This window comes from Phodopus roborovskii, unplaced genomic scaffold (assembly GCF_943737965.1).
Source record: "Phodopus roborovskii unplaced genomic scaffold, PHOROB, whole genome shotgun sequence".
Lineage (NCBI taxonomy): Eukaryota > Metazoa > Chordata > Mammalia > Rodentia > Cricetidae > Phodopus > Phodopus roborovskii.
The window spans coordinates 396,274-415,000 of NW_026125577.1; the positions used below are offsets into that span (position 1 = coordinate 396,274).

The 18,727-nt window shown below is 41.4% G+C and overlaps 1 protein-coding gene and 1 pseudogene across 2 annotated transcripts in view; both read left to right on the forward strand.

Moving 5' to 3' along the window:
* Positions 1 to 2,756, forward strand: part of Dhx57 (DExH-box helicase 57) — a 53,385-nt gene extending 50,629 nt beyond the window's left edge. For both annotated transcript variants that reach the window (XM_051177857.1, XM_051177859.1), the window contains exon 24: positions 2,135 to 2,756. In XM_051177857.1, the coding sequence (XP_051033814.1) occupies positions 2,135 to 2,278 (144 nt within the window). In that variant the 3' untranslated portion in view covers positions 2,279 to 2,756. The remainder of the gene's footprint in view (positions 1 to 2,134) is intronic.
* The window catches only part of LOC127217022 (alpha-ketoglutarate-dependent dioxygenase alkB homolog 6-like), a 169,123-nt pseudogene that overhangs the window by 74,330 nt on the left and 76,066 nt on the right, over positions 1 to 18,727 (forward strand).

Genomic DNA, 18,727 nt, shown 5'->3' on the forward strand with positions numbered 1-18,727 from the left:
GTGGCACATGCCTTTACTCTCAGCACCTGGGAGGCAGAAGCAGGCCAATCTCTGTGAGCTGGAGGCCAGCCTGATCTACAGAGTGAGTTCTAGGACAGCCCCCAAAACTAGAGAAACCCTGTCTCAAAAAACATAAATTAATAAACAAACAAATAAATAAATGGAGGGTGTTGGGGCCTCCTTAATGTTACACAACTAAGCAAAAATAAATGGATTAAAAATCACCTTGATTTTTCTGTTACCATGAAAGAAAAAACAGTGGCCAGGCTATAGTTCATTGGTAGGCCCTGGGTTTAATCTCCAGAGCCACAAAAATAAAGTAATAAAAAAATAAACTAATTAATTGAATGAAAGGAACTATATATAGTGATAGTCCCAGTCATCCAGGAAACTGAGGCAAAAGAATCAGTTGATCCGGGTACTTAAGACTAGCCTGGACAACAAAGTAAGACCTTATCTTAAAAAAGAAAAGTGAAAGAAAATAGATGAAATTAATCTTAATGTATTTTAACATAATATACCCAGAATGTTTTACTTACAACATATAATCAATGTAGAAAGCTACTGAGTTATTTTACATTCTCTTTTCATATAAGTTTTAGATACAGGAGTGCATTTATATTCTTGGTAGATCTCAGTTTGAACCAGGCACAATTATGTGTTTATTAAATAACCATATGTGACTAGTAGCTGTAAGTCAAGGGGCTGTGCAAGGCTCTTTGATGCAGTTGCTCAAAAACAATAAAGTCCACTCTCCTTGTGTGAGCAAGATGGCTGTGGTAGGTTCTAGATTCACATCTATACAACATGCATCCCAAATAAATCTCTAGCCTAGAAGCATCATAAAGCTTCTCTTCTAAGGTTTACTTATAATCCCAACACTTGCATGCTGAGGTTAGTGTGTGGCCATCCTAGGATACATAGTGAGTTCAAGGCCACAGAGTGAGACCCTAGCTAAAACAAAACAAAAAACTTGTGCATCATGGAAACATTTAGAATCCCAAAATAAGAGGTATCAGGAGCTCTTTTTGTAAGTATGAGACTAGCCTGAGCTATCTATATAAGATCTTGTTCTAAAGCAAAAAACAAAAGACTAGTGAGATGGCTTAGCAGGTAAGGGTGCCTGCTGCCAAACCTGACAGCCAGAGTTAATCCTCAGAACCCACTTAGGAGGAGAAAGTGGACTTATTAAGGTTGTCCTGACCTGAACCACACGTACATGCCCAGATGCACACCCAACCACACCAAATAAAAGAAATGCAAACATGGATTTTTTGTTTGTTTGTTTTGAGACAGGGTTTCTCTGTGTAGCTTTGGAGCCTGTCCTAGAAATCGCTCTGTAGACCAGGCTGGACTCAAACTCACAGAGATCCACCTGCCTCTGCCTCCCTAGTGCTGGGATTAAAGGCATGCACCACCACCAGCCAGCTGGAAACATGGTTTTTAAGAAGCTCCCACCGGAACTGGAGAGATTGTTCAGAGAGGCACTGGCCTCTCTTCCAGAGGATCAACGTTTAGTTCCCAGCACCACATAGCAGCTCACAACTGCCTATACACAATTGTAGTCCCAGGGGATCTAACACTCTCACACAGACATGCCTGCAAACAAAACACTTAAAATAAAAATAAACATTAAAAAAAAAAAAAACAAAAACCTCCCACTGAACATAGGGCTCACACCTGGAATCAAAGTATTTACGAAGTGAGTTTGAGGACACAGCCTGAGCCACAGTGTGAGACTATCTCAAAAACCCACATAGTAAAGCACTTTCTGTGTGGGCATGAGGACCTGAATTCATATCCCCATGTACATACACAGACACAAGGTCAACAAGATGCACTATGGCAATACACACTGCAATCCCAGCACTCACAGGCTTTGGTGAGAGGATAAAAGTTCCCGGCCAGCCTGACTACATAGCAAGATCTTATCTCTAAATAAATAATAAATAGATGTGATAGAGATAAATTAATAATAGATGTGTTTATAATGGGCCTCATTATTAGTGTATTGCAGAATGTGTTCTAAAATAATGTCAAAACTGTTAAGTCATGGTAATCATAATTGGGTGTTTCTGTATGAAAACCTTCCTCTTTGCTCCCAGCACAGCTAATACTGCAGCTTTCTTTGTAGATAGCTGAACTGGTAAAGGAACTTCGCTGTGAACTTGACCAGCTCCTCCAGGATAAAATTAAAAACCCAAGCATGGACCTGTGTACATGTCCTAGAGGTTCTCGGATTATCAGCATGATTGTGAAGCTTGTCACCACACAGTAAGACTGGGCCTGGAGTGCCTGCTCTTCACCACCTCCTATTTCCCTGCAAGTCACAGCTATACTTCTACCTCAGACTGAAGACCTGACCTGGGGCTGGCCCTGGGGAGGTGGGCGCACAGAGCCTGAGTGCTGAGCCGGCTGAGGCTCTACAACAGAAGAGACATTTCCACACTTGGTGTTTCTGAAAACGTGGGAACATTCCCACCACAATTTGGAGTGTCAGTGGTAGGACAGTCCAAAACCCAGCTTGCCTCTTTGTGACTATACCAAACTGAATGAAATTCACCTCATAACTCAAAAGTGAATGTTTAATACAAGTTTCTGTCTTAACCTATGTATTTTTTTCTTCTATGTTTTATTATGCATTGTCTATACATGATTGATAACTTCTTTTCTCCTGTTTTTTATTGGGCATGAGGAGAAATCTGTGGTTTGGTTTTTCCCCCATCATAATAAAGACTTAACTGAGAGAACTCAAATGAGAGCAAGAAAGAAATCATGTAAGAAAAATAAAAATTTCATTTTAGACTTGGTTGTGGAGTAAACTTATTTGCAAGGGATTTTTTAATTTTTATTCATAAAAGATCAGCTCTTAAAAAAGAAGTAAAATCCTGTCTTCAAAAGAGAAAAATGGGGCTGGAGAAATGGCTCAGTGGTTAAGAGCACTGGCTGGTCCACCAGAAGACTGGAGTTTGATTCCTAGCACCCACATGGCAGCTCACAAGTGTCTGTAACTTCAGTTCCAGGGGATCTGATACCCTCACATGCAGGCAAAACACCAATGATCATAAAAGTAAAATCATTTTTAAGAAAAAAAAAAGGAGAAAAATAAACTCACAAAGGCGCAAGTTAATTAGTTCTGTGAGGGAATTAAAATGCAAGCTGGTCTCCAAAACACCCACCTGTAGCGCCCACGCTACAATCTTCCACGAATCGGGCGAAGGCCTAGAGATTGAAATAAAGGCAAGACAGCGGGTCATTCGTTCAATGGCAAAGTTGGAACACCAAATGCCGAATGCAGTTTATTGAGGGGCAAGAACGAGCTTAAATACCTACTTATAGCACAGTGGGAAAAATTACAGGAATTTTAGGCTTAGCTCCTCCCTACAAGGTGTGTGTTGTCACGAGGTATGTATTGTCATGAGGTATGTGTTGTTACAAGGTGTGTGTTATCACGAGGTGTGTTATCAAAACGGGAAGAGTACCAACAACAGCCTTGGGGCAAGGAGTTCCCACCAACAGCTTCAGGGTAGCTCAAGGTGCCTTGGGGTCCTACAGGTCCCCCTTTCTTTAATATAAACTAACACCTGTCTTAGGTGACAGAGGACGTCAGCATAATTCCTTACCCGTCATTGGAGAGGTCACCCAGGCCCGTAAGCTTCCTGTCTTAGGTTGGATATTTGCCCCCTCTGCCTTACCTGTCACTGGTGAATAGTTTGTCAGCCACACGTGGGCAGAGGCATTTTCTCTTGAAAATGGTGAATCAGCCGCTCAAGCACCCAAACAGGGTTATCTGCGTCTTGTGGAAAGACACAAACTGACCCTCGGGACCATACTAGAACTGGGTCAGGGCCGCACCATTTTCCAGTAGTGACATTCTTCCACATAACTGAGCCATAGTCAGATGACCGAGGATGCCAATGCCTGTCGGCCGCATATCGAGCAACACCATCAATGGTTAAAAAATTTAAAATGTATAGGACAAGAGAAAGGTGATCATGAGGAGATCCTGTAAACTCCCCCTTTTTTGTTTTATGAAGATAGGCTTTAATTGTGCGATGTGCACGTTCCACCATGGCCTGACCCTGAGGATTATAAGGGATATCCATCTTATGTGAGATAAAAATTTTTTTGCAAAAAGAATTAAAACCCTGACTAGTATAAACAGGGCCATTATCAGTTTTTAATTGTCTGGGCATTCCCATGTAAGCAAAGGCTTGTAAACAATGGCTCTTAACATCCTTAAGCCTTTCTCCAGTATGAGCAGAGGCAAATATGAGATGAGAATGGGTATCCACAGATACATGAACAAATTGTAGTCGACCAAGGGAAGGAACATGAGTAATATCCATCTGCCAGATATCATTAGGTATGACACCCCGGGGGTTAGCTCCAAGGTGTGGAACAGGTAAGAACTCTGCACATAGGGGACAATTCTTAACTATATCAATAGCTTGGTCTCTAGTAATTTTAAAATGGAATTTGAGTGACCCTGCATTAAGGTGGAAGGTTGTATGAGCTTTGCAGGCTACTTCATACCCAGACTCTCTCATCATCATGATGGCACTATCTGTTTTAGTATTAAAATCAGCAATGGCATTTCCTTCACTTAAAGGGCCGGGCAAATCAGAATGCGCTTGGAGATGTCCTACAAAAATTGGATGAGAGCGCCTCCATAGTAGGCTTTGTATGGCTAGTAAATGTTCTTGTACACAAGACACTAGAGCTATATAAGCAGCAGTTTCTAAGGGAGCCAATATATGATACACATATTTACTGTCCGTGTATAAGTTAAATGGCTCATCAAAAATGTTGAAGGGCTAATTGTACTGCAGCCAGTTCTGCAAATTGTGCAGACTTCACTTTAAGTATAGAGCGTTTGATAATGGGAAAAGAAACAACTACTGCACAACCATTTGAAGAGCCATCTGTAAATATATTATGGGCCCCCTTCAGAGGATTTTGGGAAATAACCTTGGGGAAACACACAGGGTGATTTTTTAAAAAATGAGCTAACTTACTGGAAGGAAAATGACTATCAAAGCAGCAGAGTGTGGAACACAAGAAATGTGCCCACTCCTCATCAAACTGTTGAAGCCATTGTATCTGTTGTTGAGTATAGGAGTAACAATTACATCCGGCATCTTGCCAAAAACTTGAATACTCATTTTGTATGCCTTTTGAATAATAGAAAGCATTGCCTGAGGATAAGATCTAACTGTCTTTCTTGGGGATGCATGTTCATGCACCCATAATATAGGACCAGTTTGCCAAAATACCACAGTAGGGGAATACGCTGAAGCAAAGACTAATAACATCAAGTTCTGAGAATAGTCAATATAATTTAAATGTGCAGATTGGAGACATTTTTGCACAAGCTGTATACATTCTCGCGCAGCAGGCGTTAAGGTGCGCGGAGAAGTGGGATCAGAATCTCCTTGTAAAATATCAAATAATGGTCTAAGCTGCCCAGTTGGTTAGGGCCAAACTAGATCGAACCCAATTTATGTCTCCCAATAATTTTTGAAAATCATTAAGGGTGGTCAGATTATCCAGCCTTAAAGTATCTTTTGAGGACGGATACCAGAAAATAACAATTGATGACCCAGGTATTGATAGGGAAATTCTTGTTGCACCTTTTCTGGGGCTGATCTTAAGCCCGCTAGTTGAAGATTATGTTGCAATTCCCCAAAAGCCTCATTCACTTCCTTAGAATCCGGACCGGCTAAAAGAATATCATCCATATAATGTATAATATATAGGGATTGAAATTTCTCTCTAATGGGGGCAATGGCCAATGATACATAAATTTGACAAATAGTGGGACTATTGGCCATTCCTTGAGGCAACACCACCCATTGATATCTCTTATAGGGCTCTTTAAAGTTAATAGAAGGAATGCTAATTGCTCACTATCCTGAGGATGCAAAGGAATGCTAAAAAAAAAAAAAAAAAAAAAAGCAATCTTTTAGGTCTATAACTAATAAATGATAGCCTTGAGGAATACCCACAGGGGAAGGCAAGCCAGGTTGTGTTGCTCCCATAATTTGCATACAATCATTAACAGCTCAGAGATCTTGTAGGAGTCTCCATTTTCCAGATTTTTTCTTTATAACAAAGATTGGGGTATTCCATGGGGAAGTGGAAGGAACAGTATGTCCTGCCTCTAATTGTTCCTTTACAAGTTGATGTGCAGCCTGTAAGTTCTCAATAGATAAGGGCCATTGCTCCACCCATACTGGATTATCAGTTTTCCAGATAATAGGAATGGGAACAGACTGTATAGCAATAGCCCCTAGGGAAAATTTCCCAGCCCAGAGCGATCTCCGGCTCTTTTGATAATTAAATTTTTGGATGCAACAGACTGATGGTCACCATGTAGGAATTTACCCAGTCCTTTTCCTTGTACATAACCTTGGTCAGCCAGCATATTTTTAACAGGCTCAGTAGTAAGGACTGCTCCCATGGCCTGAAGCACATCTCTCCCCCAAAGATTAACAGGTATATGGCTTAACACAAAAGACAGGAAAATTCCTGTATGTCCATCATCTGACCATTTAAGAAACTGAGTACTGGGATTGGCCCCTGATCCTGCTGCTCCTGTCTCCGGTCCCCATTGAGAGCACCCTTGGAGCTCTGATACACCCCCAACCATCCCAACCTCCAGCATACCCCCCCCTACCCGGTGCCCTACCCCACCTACGGTCCTGCTGCTCTGGTTGAGCACTGGGACAGAGGGTGGAGCCAACAGTCCACCCTACTTCGGAGACCTCTCAGAGCAACTCTGAACAAAGGAGACCTGACTATCCACGCGGGACCACCTGTAATTTCCACCTGCTTGGTCTCTGACCCCGCCTCCAGTCCTCTGCTGGAGTCCCGGGCCCCTCCCAGAGATCCGCCTATCTCTGCGGGTCCACTCGGAGTCCCTGCGGCCAAGATCCTTGACCCCCAAATCCGGGCCCCTGCCAAAGAACGAGGTCTCAGCTGGAGAGCACCAGTTTCCAGTGAGATCCCACTACCCTGCAAAACCTTCTCAAGTTCAAGCTCAGCCATCGTCCTCTTCTGCCAGTCATTGGCCAGAGCTATTGGCCAGAGCTATTGGCCAGAGGACCACTGTGAGTACCTGCTGGCATCTTCTTCTGGATCCTCATCCTTGACCCCATCCCTGGATCCCTGTCTGCAGAGAAACCTCCTAGAGAGCTTGGACCACACAGAACTACAGACATTGAATCTTTGATCCACATAAGTCCATCGGGGAAGGACCATAGAGAGAGGGAAGAGACACCACCAACACCTACTGGAAGAAACTATGGGAAGAAGGCAATACAAGACAACACCTAACAACAGAAAGACAAACATGACACCACCAGAATCTAGGGAATCTACACCAACTAGAATGGAACACAACAACAAAGCAGAGGAAGCAGAAGGGTACGACTTAAAAATCACCATCATAAAAATGATAGAGGCCCTCAAAGAAGATATGAGAAAATCCCTTAAAGAAATGGAGGAAAAAACAAACAAAAAAAGTGGAAGAAATGAACAAATTCCTTAAGGAAAGTACAGAAAGCCAAGAAAAAACAATTAACCAGGTGAAGGAAACGGTTCAAGACTTGAAAACCGAAATTGAGAAAATAAAGGCAACACAAATGGAAGGAAAACTGGAAATTGAAAAGCTGGGCAAAAAATCGGAAACCACGGACACAAGCATAACCAATAGAATTCAAGAGATGGAAGAGAGAATCTCAGGCGCAGAAGATAAACTAGAAGAAATAGATTCATCGACCAAAGAAAACCATAAATCCAACAAATCCTTAAAACACAACATCCAGGAAATGTGGGACACCGTGAAAAGGCCAAACCTAAGAATAATAGGCATAGAGGAAGGTGAGGAAGCCCAGCTCAAAGGTGCTGAAAACATATTCAACAAAATCATCAAGGAAAACTTTCCAAATCTGAAGAAGGACATGCCCATGAAAGTACAAGAAGCATACCGAACCCCAAATAGGCTGGACCAAAGAAAAAAGACCCCTCGACACATAATAATCAAAACACCTAGCATACAGAATAAAGAAAGAATATTAAGAGCAGCGAAGGAAAAAGGACAGGTAACATATAAAGGCAGACCTATCAAAATTACACCTGACTTCTCCATGGAAACCCTCAAGGCCAGAAGGTCCTGGATAGATGTTCTAAAAGTATTAAGAGAACACGGATGCCAGTCTAGGCTACTATATCCAGCAAAACTCTCAGTCAATATAGATGGAGAGAACAAGATATTCAATGACAAAACCAGATTTTCCCAATATGTATCTACAAATCCAGCCCTACAGAAAGTATTGGAAGGAAAATTCCAACCCAAGGAAGGTAACTACGCCCACAAAAATGTAGGCAACAGATAATCCAACTACACCAGAAACCTAGGGTGAAGCAGAACAAATATATTCACAATACCACTGCCAACAACAAACCTAAACCAAACAAGCATCAACAATCAATGGACCTTACTCACCCTCAACATTAATGGTCTTAACTCACCTATAAAAAGACACAGGCTAACAGAATGGATACGAAGACAGAATCCATCCTTCTGCTGCATACAAGAAACACATCTTAGCTCCAAAGATAGACATTACCTCAGGGTAAAGGGTTGGGAAAAGATTTTCCAATCAAATGGAAATAAGAAGCAAGCAGGCGTAGCTATCCTAATATCTAACAAGTTAGACTTTAAACCAAAACTAGTCAAAAGAGATGAAGACGGTCATTTCATATTCATCTCAGGAGAAATCCATCAACACAAAGTCTCAATTCTGAACATCTATGCCCCTAATACAAAGTCACCCACATTCATAAAAGAAACACTACTAAAACTCAAAGCTCATATAAAACCTCACACACTTATAGTGGGAGACTTCAATACACCACTCTCAACACTAGACAGGACCACAAATCAGAAACTCAACAAAGAAACAAAAGAATTAACAGAAGTTATGTCTCAACTGGGGTTAACAGACATCTATAGAACATTCCATCCAAAGACAAAAGAATATACCTTCTTCTCTGCTCCACATGGAACCTTCTCTAAAATCGACCACATACTAGGAGACATAACAAACCTCAACAGATACAAGAGAATAGGAATAGTCCCCTGTATCTTATCGGACCACCATGCTTTAAAATTGGAATTCAACAACAACGCAAATAGCAGAAAACCTGCAAACTCATGGAAACTTAACAATGTGCAATTGCACCACTCCTGGGTCAAAGAAGAAATAAAGAAAGAAATTAAAGACTTTCTAATATTCAACGAGAATGAGGATACAACATACCTGAACTTATGGGACACCTTGAAAGCAGTGCTACGAGGGAAGATCATTGCACTAAGTGCCCATATGAAGAAAACAGAGGATAGTCACATAAATGAATTAACAGCCCAACTGAAAACCTTAGAACAGAGAGAAGCGAATTCACCCGCAGGAGCAGACACCAGGAAATAATCAACTTGAGGGCTGAAATCAACAAAATAGAAACCAGGAAAACAATACAAAAAAATCAATGCAACAAAGAGTTGGTTTTTTGAGAAAATCAACAAGATAGATAAACCTTTATCCAAATTAATGAAAAAGCAGAGACAGAACATGCAAATTAACAAAATCAGAAACGAAATGGGGAACATAACAACAGACACAGAGGAAATCCAGACAATTTTCAGGTCATACTTCGAAAATCTGTATTCCACAAAAATTGAAAATTCAAAGGAAATGGACAAGTTTCTGGATAACTATCACTTACCAAAATTAAATCAAGAACAGACAAACAACTTAAATAGACCTATAACCCGAAATGAAATAGAAGCAGTCATCGAAACCCTTCCAACGAAAAAAAGTCCAGGGCCAGATGGATTCAGTGCAGAATTCTACCAGACATTCAAGGAAGAACTAATACCACTACTCCTCAAACTGTTCCACAAGATAGAAACAGAAGGTTTATTGCCAAACTCTTTTTATGAGGCCACAATAACTTTGGTACCCAAACCTCACAAAGACACAACTAAGAAAGAAAACTATAGACCAATATCCCTGATGAACATCGATGCAAAAATACTCAATAAAATAATGGCAAACCGAATTCAAAAATACATCAGAGAAATCATCCACCATGATCAAGTAGGCTTCATACCTGGATTGCAGGGATGGTTTAACATACGAAAATCTATCAACGTGATCCACCATATAAACAAACTGAAAAAGGAAAACCATATGATTATCTCCCTAGATGCGGAAAAAGCCTTCGATAAAATTCAACACCCTTTCATGATAAAGGTATTAGAGAGGTCAGGGATAACAGGAACATACCTAAACATAATAAGAGCAATATACAGCAAACCAACTGCCAACATCAAACTGAATGGAGAGAAACTTAAGCCAATTCCTCTAAAATCAAGAACAAGACAAGGCTGTCCTCTCTCTCCATATCTCTTCAATATCGTACTAGAAGTTCTAGCTAATGCTATAAGACAACAAAAGGAGATCAAGGGCATCCAAATTGGAAAGGAAGAAGTCAAACTGTCTCTATTTGCAGATGATATGATAGTTTACATAAGCGACCCAATAAACTCTACCAGGGAACTCCTACAGCTGATAAACACCTTCAGCAAACTAGCAGGATACAAGATAAACTCAAAAAAATCAGTAGCCCTATTTTTTTCAGACGACAAAGAGGCAGAGAAAGAAATCAGAGAAACATCACCCTTTACAATAGCCACAAGCAACATAAAGTATCTTGGTGTAACACTTACCAAACAAGTAAAAGATCTATATAATAAGAACTTTGTGACTCTAAAGAAAGAAATTAAAGAAGATACCAGAAAATGGAAAGACCTCCCATGCTCTTGGTTAGGTAGGATAAACATAGTAAAAATGGCAATCTTACCAAAAGCAATCTACAGATTCAAAGCAATCCCCATTAAAATCCCACCACAATTCTTCACCAACCTTGAAAGGATAATAATCAACTTTATATGGAAAAACAAAAGACCCAGGATAGCCAAAACAACCCTATACAATAAAAGAACTTCAGGAGGCATCACCATTCCTGACTTTAAGCTCTACTACAGAGCTATAGTTCTGAAAACAGCCTGGTACTGGCATAAAAATAGACAGGTAGACCAATGGAATTGAATTGAAAATCCTGATATTAATCCACGCACCTATGAAGACCTGATTTTCGACAAAACAGCTAAAATTATACAATGGGGCAAAGACAGCATCTTCAACAAATGGTGCTGGTACAATTGGATGAGGGTGTGTAGAAGACTGCAGATAGACCCATGTCTGTCACCATGCACAAAACTCAAGTCCAAATGGATCAAAGACCTCAACATCAATCCAGCCACATTGAACCTCTTAGAAGAGAAAGTAGGAGGTACCCTTGAACAAATTGGTATAGGAGAACGCTTCTTGAACATAACTCCAGGGGCACAGACACTGAAAGAAACAATTAATACATGGGACCTCTTCAAACTTAGAAGCTTCTGTAAGGCAAAGGACACAGTTGACAAGACCAAACGGCAGCCCACTGACTGGGAAAAGATTTTCACTAATCCTATATCCGACAAAGGGCTGATCTCCAAAATATACAAAGAACTCAAGAAACTAGTCAACAAAACACCAAATAACCCTATTAAAAAATGGGGTACAGAACTGAAGAAAGAATTCTCAATGGAGGAAATCAAAAAGGCTGAAAGACACTTAAGAAAATGCTCCACATCCTTAGCTATCAGGGAAATGCAAATCAAAACAACTTTGAGATACCATCTTACCCCTGCCAGAATGGCTAAAATTAGAAACACCAGTGATGACTTATGTTGGAGAGGATGTGGAGAAAGTGGAACACTCCTCCACTGCTGGTGGGAGTGCAAACTCATACAGCCATTTTGGAGATCAGTATGGCGGTTCCTCAGGAAAATGGGAATTAGTTTACCACAGGACCCGGCAATCCCCCTCTTAGGCATATACCCAAAGGATTCACATCAATGCAACAAAGCCATCTGTTCAACTATGTTCATAGCAGCACTATTTGTAATAGCAAGAACCTGGAAGCAACCTAGATGCCCCTCAATTGAAGAATGGTTAATGAAGATGTGGCACATCTACACAATGGAATATTACTCTGCAGAAAAAAATAATGGTATCTTGAAATTCGCAGGCAAGTGGATGGCACTTGAAGAAACCATCCTGAATGAGGTAACCCAGTCACAAAAAGAGAAACACAGTATGTACTCACTCATATATGGATTTTAGAACTAGATCAAATGATCACCAGCCTATAATTCACATCACCAGAGGAACTAGGATACAAGTTGTATTCTAAGAGATTCATATAAAGTCCCTCACAGAACTGGGAAGGGACAAGTCCCCCAGACCTCAGGTAAAGTGGGGGAGGACAGCTAATGGAGAGAGAAGTAGGAGAAAATGAGAGGGAGGAGAGGAAGGCATGTGCGACCAGGAGGATTGAGCCTGGTTAGGAATGGAAAATAGGAAAAAGAGAGAGAGAGAGACAGAGACAGAGACAGAGACAGAGTCAGAGACAGAGAACATAAAAGAGGGAGCCAATATTGGTTTGAAGATAAAGTTGAACACAAAGAAAGGTCGAGGGAACTACAAGACTGCTCCCAACTAACAATCTCAGCTCCCGTGGAAAGGCTATCATAAATGCCCTTCCCGGAGAGTGAGATCAACAACTAACTTCTCCATGGAGTCCTCAACTAATGCCTGTTGAAAACAGGAGCAAACACCCATACATAAACACTGAGTCGAACTAGAACCCAGAAGCAGATGGAGAGGATAAGACCATGCGGTAGAAGTACATAGAGACAGCTTACCTGAACAAGGAGGAGCTAAGGGCCACTAGACTGATAGCTGGGAAGCCAACAGGGGACTGACTCGGACCCCCCTGAATATGGGTCTCAGCCAGAAGGTCTGAGCAGTCTAAGAGACCTCAGACAGTGGAGCCAGGATGTATCCCTGGTGCACAAAAGGACTTTGCAAACATATCCCCCATGGAGGGATAACTGCCTTATTCTAGAGATAGGAGAGAAGCCCTAGTCCCTACTTCATAGGACCTGTCAGATCTACATGACCCCAACTGGATGGCATTCCCCTACATATGGTATTGTGGTGGGGGGTTGGGAGGGGAGGGTGTTTAGAGTGCATGTGAGAGGGCAGAGAGGGCAAAAGGGAGGGAAGGAGGGAGGGAGGGCTGGAGGGGAGAGAGGAAGGAAGGGAGGGAGAGGGAACTGGGATCGACATGTAAAATAATAAATTAAAAAAAAAAAAAAAACGCTTTGACTCCAAAATTTAAGTTGAAGAACAAGTTACTGGGGAAAAGTATTTCTATTTTTGTTTCCACAGAAAATGAAAAGATGTGGATTCCTTCCAGACTAATGTGGTTTGATCACGCCAGACCGCCTGAAACAGAGTACAAGCTGATCCTACATTCCAAACAGCTGGACAAAACAGCCCTGCAGACTATAGCTAGGATATCTGAATCTTCTTCGAATCCCCCAAGACAGCGCCCCTTACCAGCAGGAAGTAGTTTGGAAAGAACGACGCCCAAATTCCCAAATATTGTGTATAAATGTTTGTTTTCATTTAATTGGACTTTGTTATATAAAATTAAATAAAAATAAATTAAAAAAAAAAAAAAGAAAGAAACTGAGTACTACATTCTGGAGCCACAGCAGTTCCCACTCCTTGTAAATGAGTGGAGGCCGGCTGAAGAGGCCATGCACATAGGTGGCTACAGTGAGGCTTTATCCCTGTAAGTCTGTCTGGAAAACTGGATCCAAGCTAAGAGGCTGTGGATGGATGTTTTACTCAGCGCCCTCCAAGCCTAAACTGTAACTTGTTTTAACTTAGTAAGTTAGATTTACACCTGTAAAGGACAAAGAAGTAGAGAAAATTTTCCTTTTGTAATAGAAGTTTAACCTTTATAAACAGCTTACAGGAAGGACTGGGTGGTATAGATATTTTGTTAATTTGAAATAGAACTTTATAAGCTTAAATGTTTACCATCATTTAAAGATACATAACAATTTAGAAATATTTGAGACAGCACAGTTGAATTTAAGTTGCATATAGAGTTAGTTTACATTTACATATAAAGTTAAATTTAAATCACATGTACAGATATATCAAATAGGACTGGCTAAAAATAAGAAGAAAGAACCAGAGTGTGATCTCTGATTTCTACATTATAGCAAACAGAATTATTTAAAGAGATAGTAGACTTAAAGCTGCCAGTGACAAGAAAGTAGATCCCCTGCAGATGCAACAGGCAAGGTTTGCAGAAAGGCACACCATTCTGCAAACAAACCATGGGCAACGGAGCCAGTGAAAGAAGAAATTAGAGTCAAAGAATAAAAGGCAAAAGGTAAACGAATTTTGTCTGGCAGAAGCTGCTCTGCCTAGGTGGCTGGTGTAGCAGAGGGAAGAACCATATGGAGTGAGCCTAGGCCACATGGTCAAGACGGTGGCTTCCATAAACAGGTTCCCAACTGCTGGCAAAAGTAAGAAAGTTTTGAGATATAATTTTGTTGACTTTTTTCTCCACGAGTGAAGCAGAAAGATGTGTGAAACCAACAAGACACCAACAACAACATACCAAAAAAGGCCACCATAGGTCTGAGAAATGAATGTACCTATCTATGAACAGTGCTAGAGTATAAAAACCTCAGTATGAGCAGTGGTAGGTAGGGTGCAAACCCAAAAAACTCATTCGTGGGGAAAAAATGAAAAACTCTCAGGAAATCCTGAACAGATACTGCCTAGGCCAGCTCATTATGAGCTGCTGGCATCTGCATGGAGAAGCAGCATGGTAGAAGGGCGTCAACAATAGGACAAACAGGAAAGTGAGACATCTGAATAGGAGCATAAGATGCCTAGCGGAACAGGACATTTTTAGGTGGAGGGAGGTTTCCACCCTGAGACAGGCATGTGGGAGGCAGCAGGATGCTGCATATCGGGCAAGAGAGTTTTAGCATGCAGGGAAGAGGAGGAAAACAGACAAGTGAAAAAGAGCAGAGGACGTATTTCCAACTATGGATCACTGGTAGACTGTAGGGTGCCAATAAGTGGTATGGGGGGGCAGCTTCCATGAGAGATAGTGAAGATCCAAAGTCTATAATCTCTAGCATCCCAGCGACTAAGGGAGGATCAGATATTAAAAGTACTAACTGATTTTGTGCTTCGTCAAGCACAAATCAGGGGCCAGGGCTCCTGGAGCCAAGTACTGGAATTTTGACCAGACGGAAAATTTGAAAAACTAAAAATTCAAGAATCCACAGTCTCTATATAAGTTCTAACTCATAGAAGCATGGTCAGAGGTAGAGAATGAGGGGCAGGCTTACCAGACATGGCAGTGATGGATGGAAGAATCTAGAGATCCTTAGTTGGAAAAGTGACCAACTTAAAAGTTACAGGATCCTAGCATGCCCCAACTGTCACAGGCAGGAACAAATGCCAGGAAAACATGCCAAGTCACATCCACAAAATGTCATTCCTTTGTTACAGTTTTAGGATAAAGCTGGGGGGGGGGGGGTCACTCTTATCTGCTATGAAACCTGCTATGGCCTCCCACATGGTCCCCCATGTGTGACATATACACCCTCTCCAGCTTTATCCTAAAACTGTAACAAAGGAACAACACTTACTCCATAATTAGTTTGCACAACTATTTTATATTTGGTCTGAGATGGTCTTAGTAAGCAAGAACAGCTTACCATTCTGATAAATGGAGTCATAGCATGATGTCTCCCTTCTTGAATCCCATAAAAGCCATATATAGGTTAACTAGGTGGTTTTTATTGAAAAGAAATGTCAGAATGGAAGCAACAAATCTCACACTGAAGAAAGCTAACACATTTGCTTTCCTCTTAAGTTCCTTATCTCTTTATTATAACTTGCTCCCTGCCAAGAAACACATTTTAATCTTCTTCCTTTCTTTATATATCTGAGTACTTTAATTTGAATAATGCATCTAAATACAACATGTAAATCTGAGTCATATGGTAAATGTCAGCTCCTTTCTGGGCAACAGCTTAAACATGTTCCTAAAATGTCATAAAATAAGCACTTTGTAAAATTAAAGTATTTGGAGACTGGAGAGATGGCTGTCAGTAACGTGCTTGCCCGGTAAGGACCTGGGTTCAGATCCCTAGTGCCATGTAAGAAACCAGGCACAGTGACATGGTAATGGGTCTATCCTAGTGCTGGGTGTTGAAGGGCTGCTGGTGGAGACCCCTGAAGCCTGCTGGCAGCCAGCTTAGCCAAACGGGGAGCTCCAGGTTTAGTGAGCCTGTCTGAAAAAATAAGGTGGAGGCTAACAAGATAGTCAGTGGGTAAAGGGCTTATTACCATGACTGATGACCTCCAGGGTCCATAAGTAGAAGGAAAGAACCTGTCCTCCAACTTCCACATGCAAGCCGTGCTGCACATGCACTAAATAATAAATAAATGTAATTTTAAAAAAGGAAGGTGAAGAGTAACAAAGGAAGACATGTAAGGTGTATTTCTTGCATGCAGACAAACATATACGCACTGAGTGTGCAGCACTCTGGTCTCTTAATTGCAAGATCTAAAGGAGATGACACTCTGGAAGTATCTTGTGGGTGTCATCCAGTTGCCCCATGAATGGCTCTGCTCATATTGCTGCAACTTGAACAGATACACCCCCAAGCCAACTCTGCTTTTCCCTTTTAAAGTGTGCTGAAATTAATCATAAATCCTGGAGCTTATTTCCACATTCAAGGGAGCAATTGCTTAAGAAATTTAGCCAATTAATAAAATACAAAAGCAGCTATTGTTTTTAGAAGTTAGATCCCACTCTACCTCCATGCTTGGGATCAAATCTCAGGCATTCCCCCACATACTAGCATCCTGGACATGAGTCTGTGTGAATGTCTACGGAAGTGCTCAGAGGACAGAGAGCCTCAGATGGAAACAGATAAGAGAATTTTCTTGTCACAGTAACAGTTTCAGACTGTTCCAGGGTGATAGGCTTCTTCCATGTCTTTTGGTCTCCTCCCCCTCCGGGGTGGGGAAATTGAGTTTTGCTTGTTTTACAGGGCTGAAATCTGAATCCAGGTCCTTGTGCATACTAAGCAAGTACTCTATCACTAAGCTATATCCCCAGCCCTTGTATTTTGGACAAGGTCTCACTGTGTGGCTCAGGCAGGTATATGACTTGGTAAAGGAGGCAGGCATGACAGGCAAAAGTCAGCATCATGATTCTCTATTGCTTTCTATAGTATTTTTGAGATAAGATCTCCCATTAATTAGTGGATTGCACTAATGCATCTAGTTTGGCTGGCTAGCAACCTCTAGGGATCTGCCTACCTGTAACGAGTAAGGTTTTTCCCGCCCACCACCAGTCTTGTCCTGCCGCTGCACCAGTCCCAATTAACACACAGAGACTCTGTATTTGATATAATGCTGTTGGCCCGTTACTTGTTTCTTATCGGCTAGCTCTGTCTTAAGTATTAACCCATTTCTGTTAATCTACATATTTTCAAGTGCTTTCATCTTACTGGGGAATGAGCTGACATTGTACTTTCCCCGGTCTCTCCATCTTGACTCTTCTTACTACTTCCTCTTTCCTCCTTGTCCCCTAGTCCCGCCTGTCTTGCTTTCCTATTGGCCAACAGTGCTTTATTCATTAACCAGTATGAGAAACATATTTACAGAATGACATCTCCCATCACCTACCTATCTCTACTCCAGCCATCATTAAGGTGATATCAGATTCACAAGCTTGGCTTTTTGGGTTGTTAGGGATTCAAACTCAAGTCCCCATGATGTTGTGTGGCAAGCACTTAATCTACTGAGCCATCTCTCAGTAGATCTTGGTATTTATTGTAAAGGTGAACTTGCACTTGAGTGGTTATGGCTGCACACCTTTAACCCCAGCGCTCAGGAAGCTGAGGCAGGCAAATCTCTGTGTGTTCCCAGCCAACCTGGTCTACAAAGCAAGTTCCAGGACAGCCAAGGCTGCACAAGAAGCTCTGTCTCAAAGAACAAAATGTGGGGTTGAAAAGATGGCTCGGCGGTTAAGAGCACTGACTGCTCTCCCAGAAGACATGGGTTCAATCCCCAGCAACCACATGGCAGTTCACATCTGTCTAACTCCAATTCCAAGGAATCTAACACCCTCACACAGACATATATGCAGGCAAAACATTAATGCACATAAAATAAAATGCACTATAAAAAACAAAAACTGTAAAACTGCAGTGATAAATAACTTCTTTGGTGGAATTTCTTGCCATTTCTAAATTATCACCCCAGTAAGATATCTGACATGTACTTGTAGGTGTTCGATAAAATGACTCAATCTTGGTCAGTTCTACTGCTGTGAAGAGACACCATGACCATGACAACACTTATAAAAGAAAGCATTTATTCAGGGTTTCAGAGACTTGGTTCATTATTGTCATGGCAGGAAGCCTGGGGCAGCAGGCAGGCAGACATGGTGCCTGGATTCTACATCCAGATCTGCATGCACCAGGAAGAGAAACACACCGGGCCTGGCTTGGGCTTTTGAAACCTCAAAACCCACCAACAGTGACTCACTTCTCCCAGCAAGGACATCTCCCAAGTACTCCCTGATAATTAAGCATCTAAAATATGAGGTTATAGGGCCATTCTTATTCAAACCACCATACCAGGCTGAT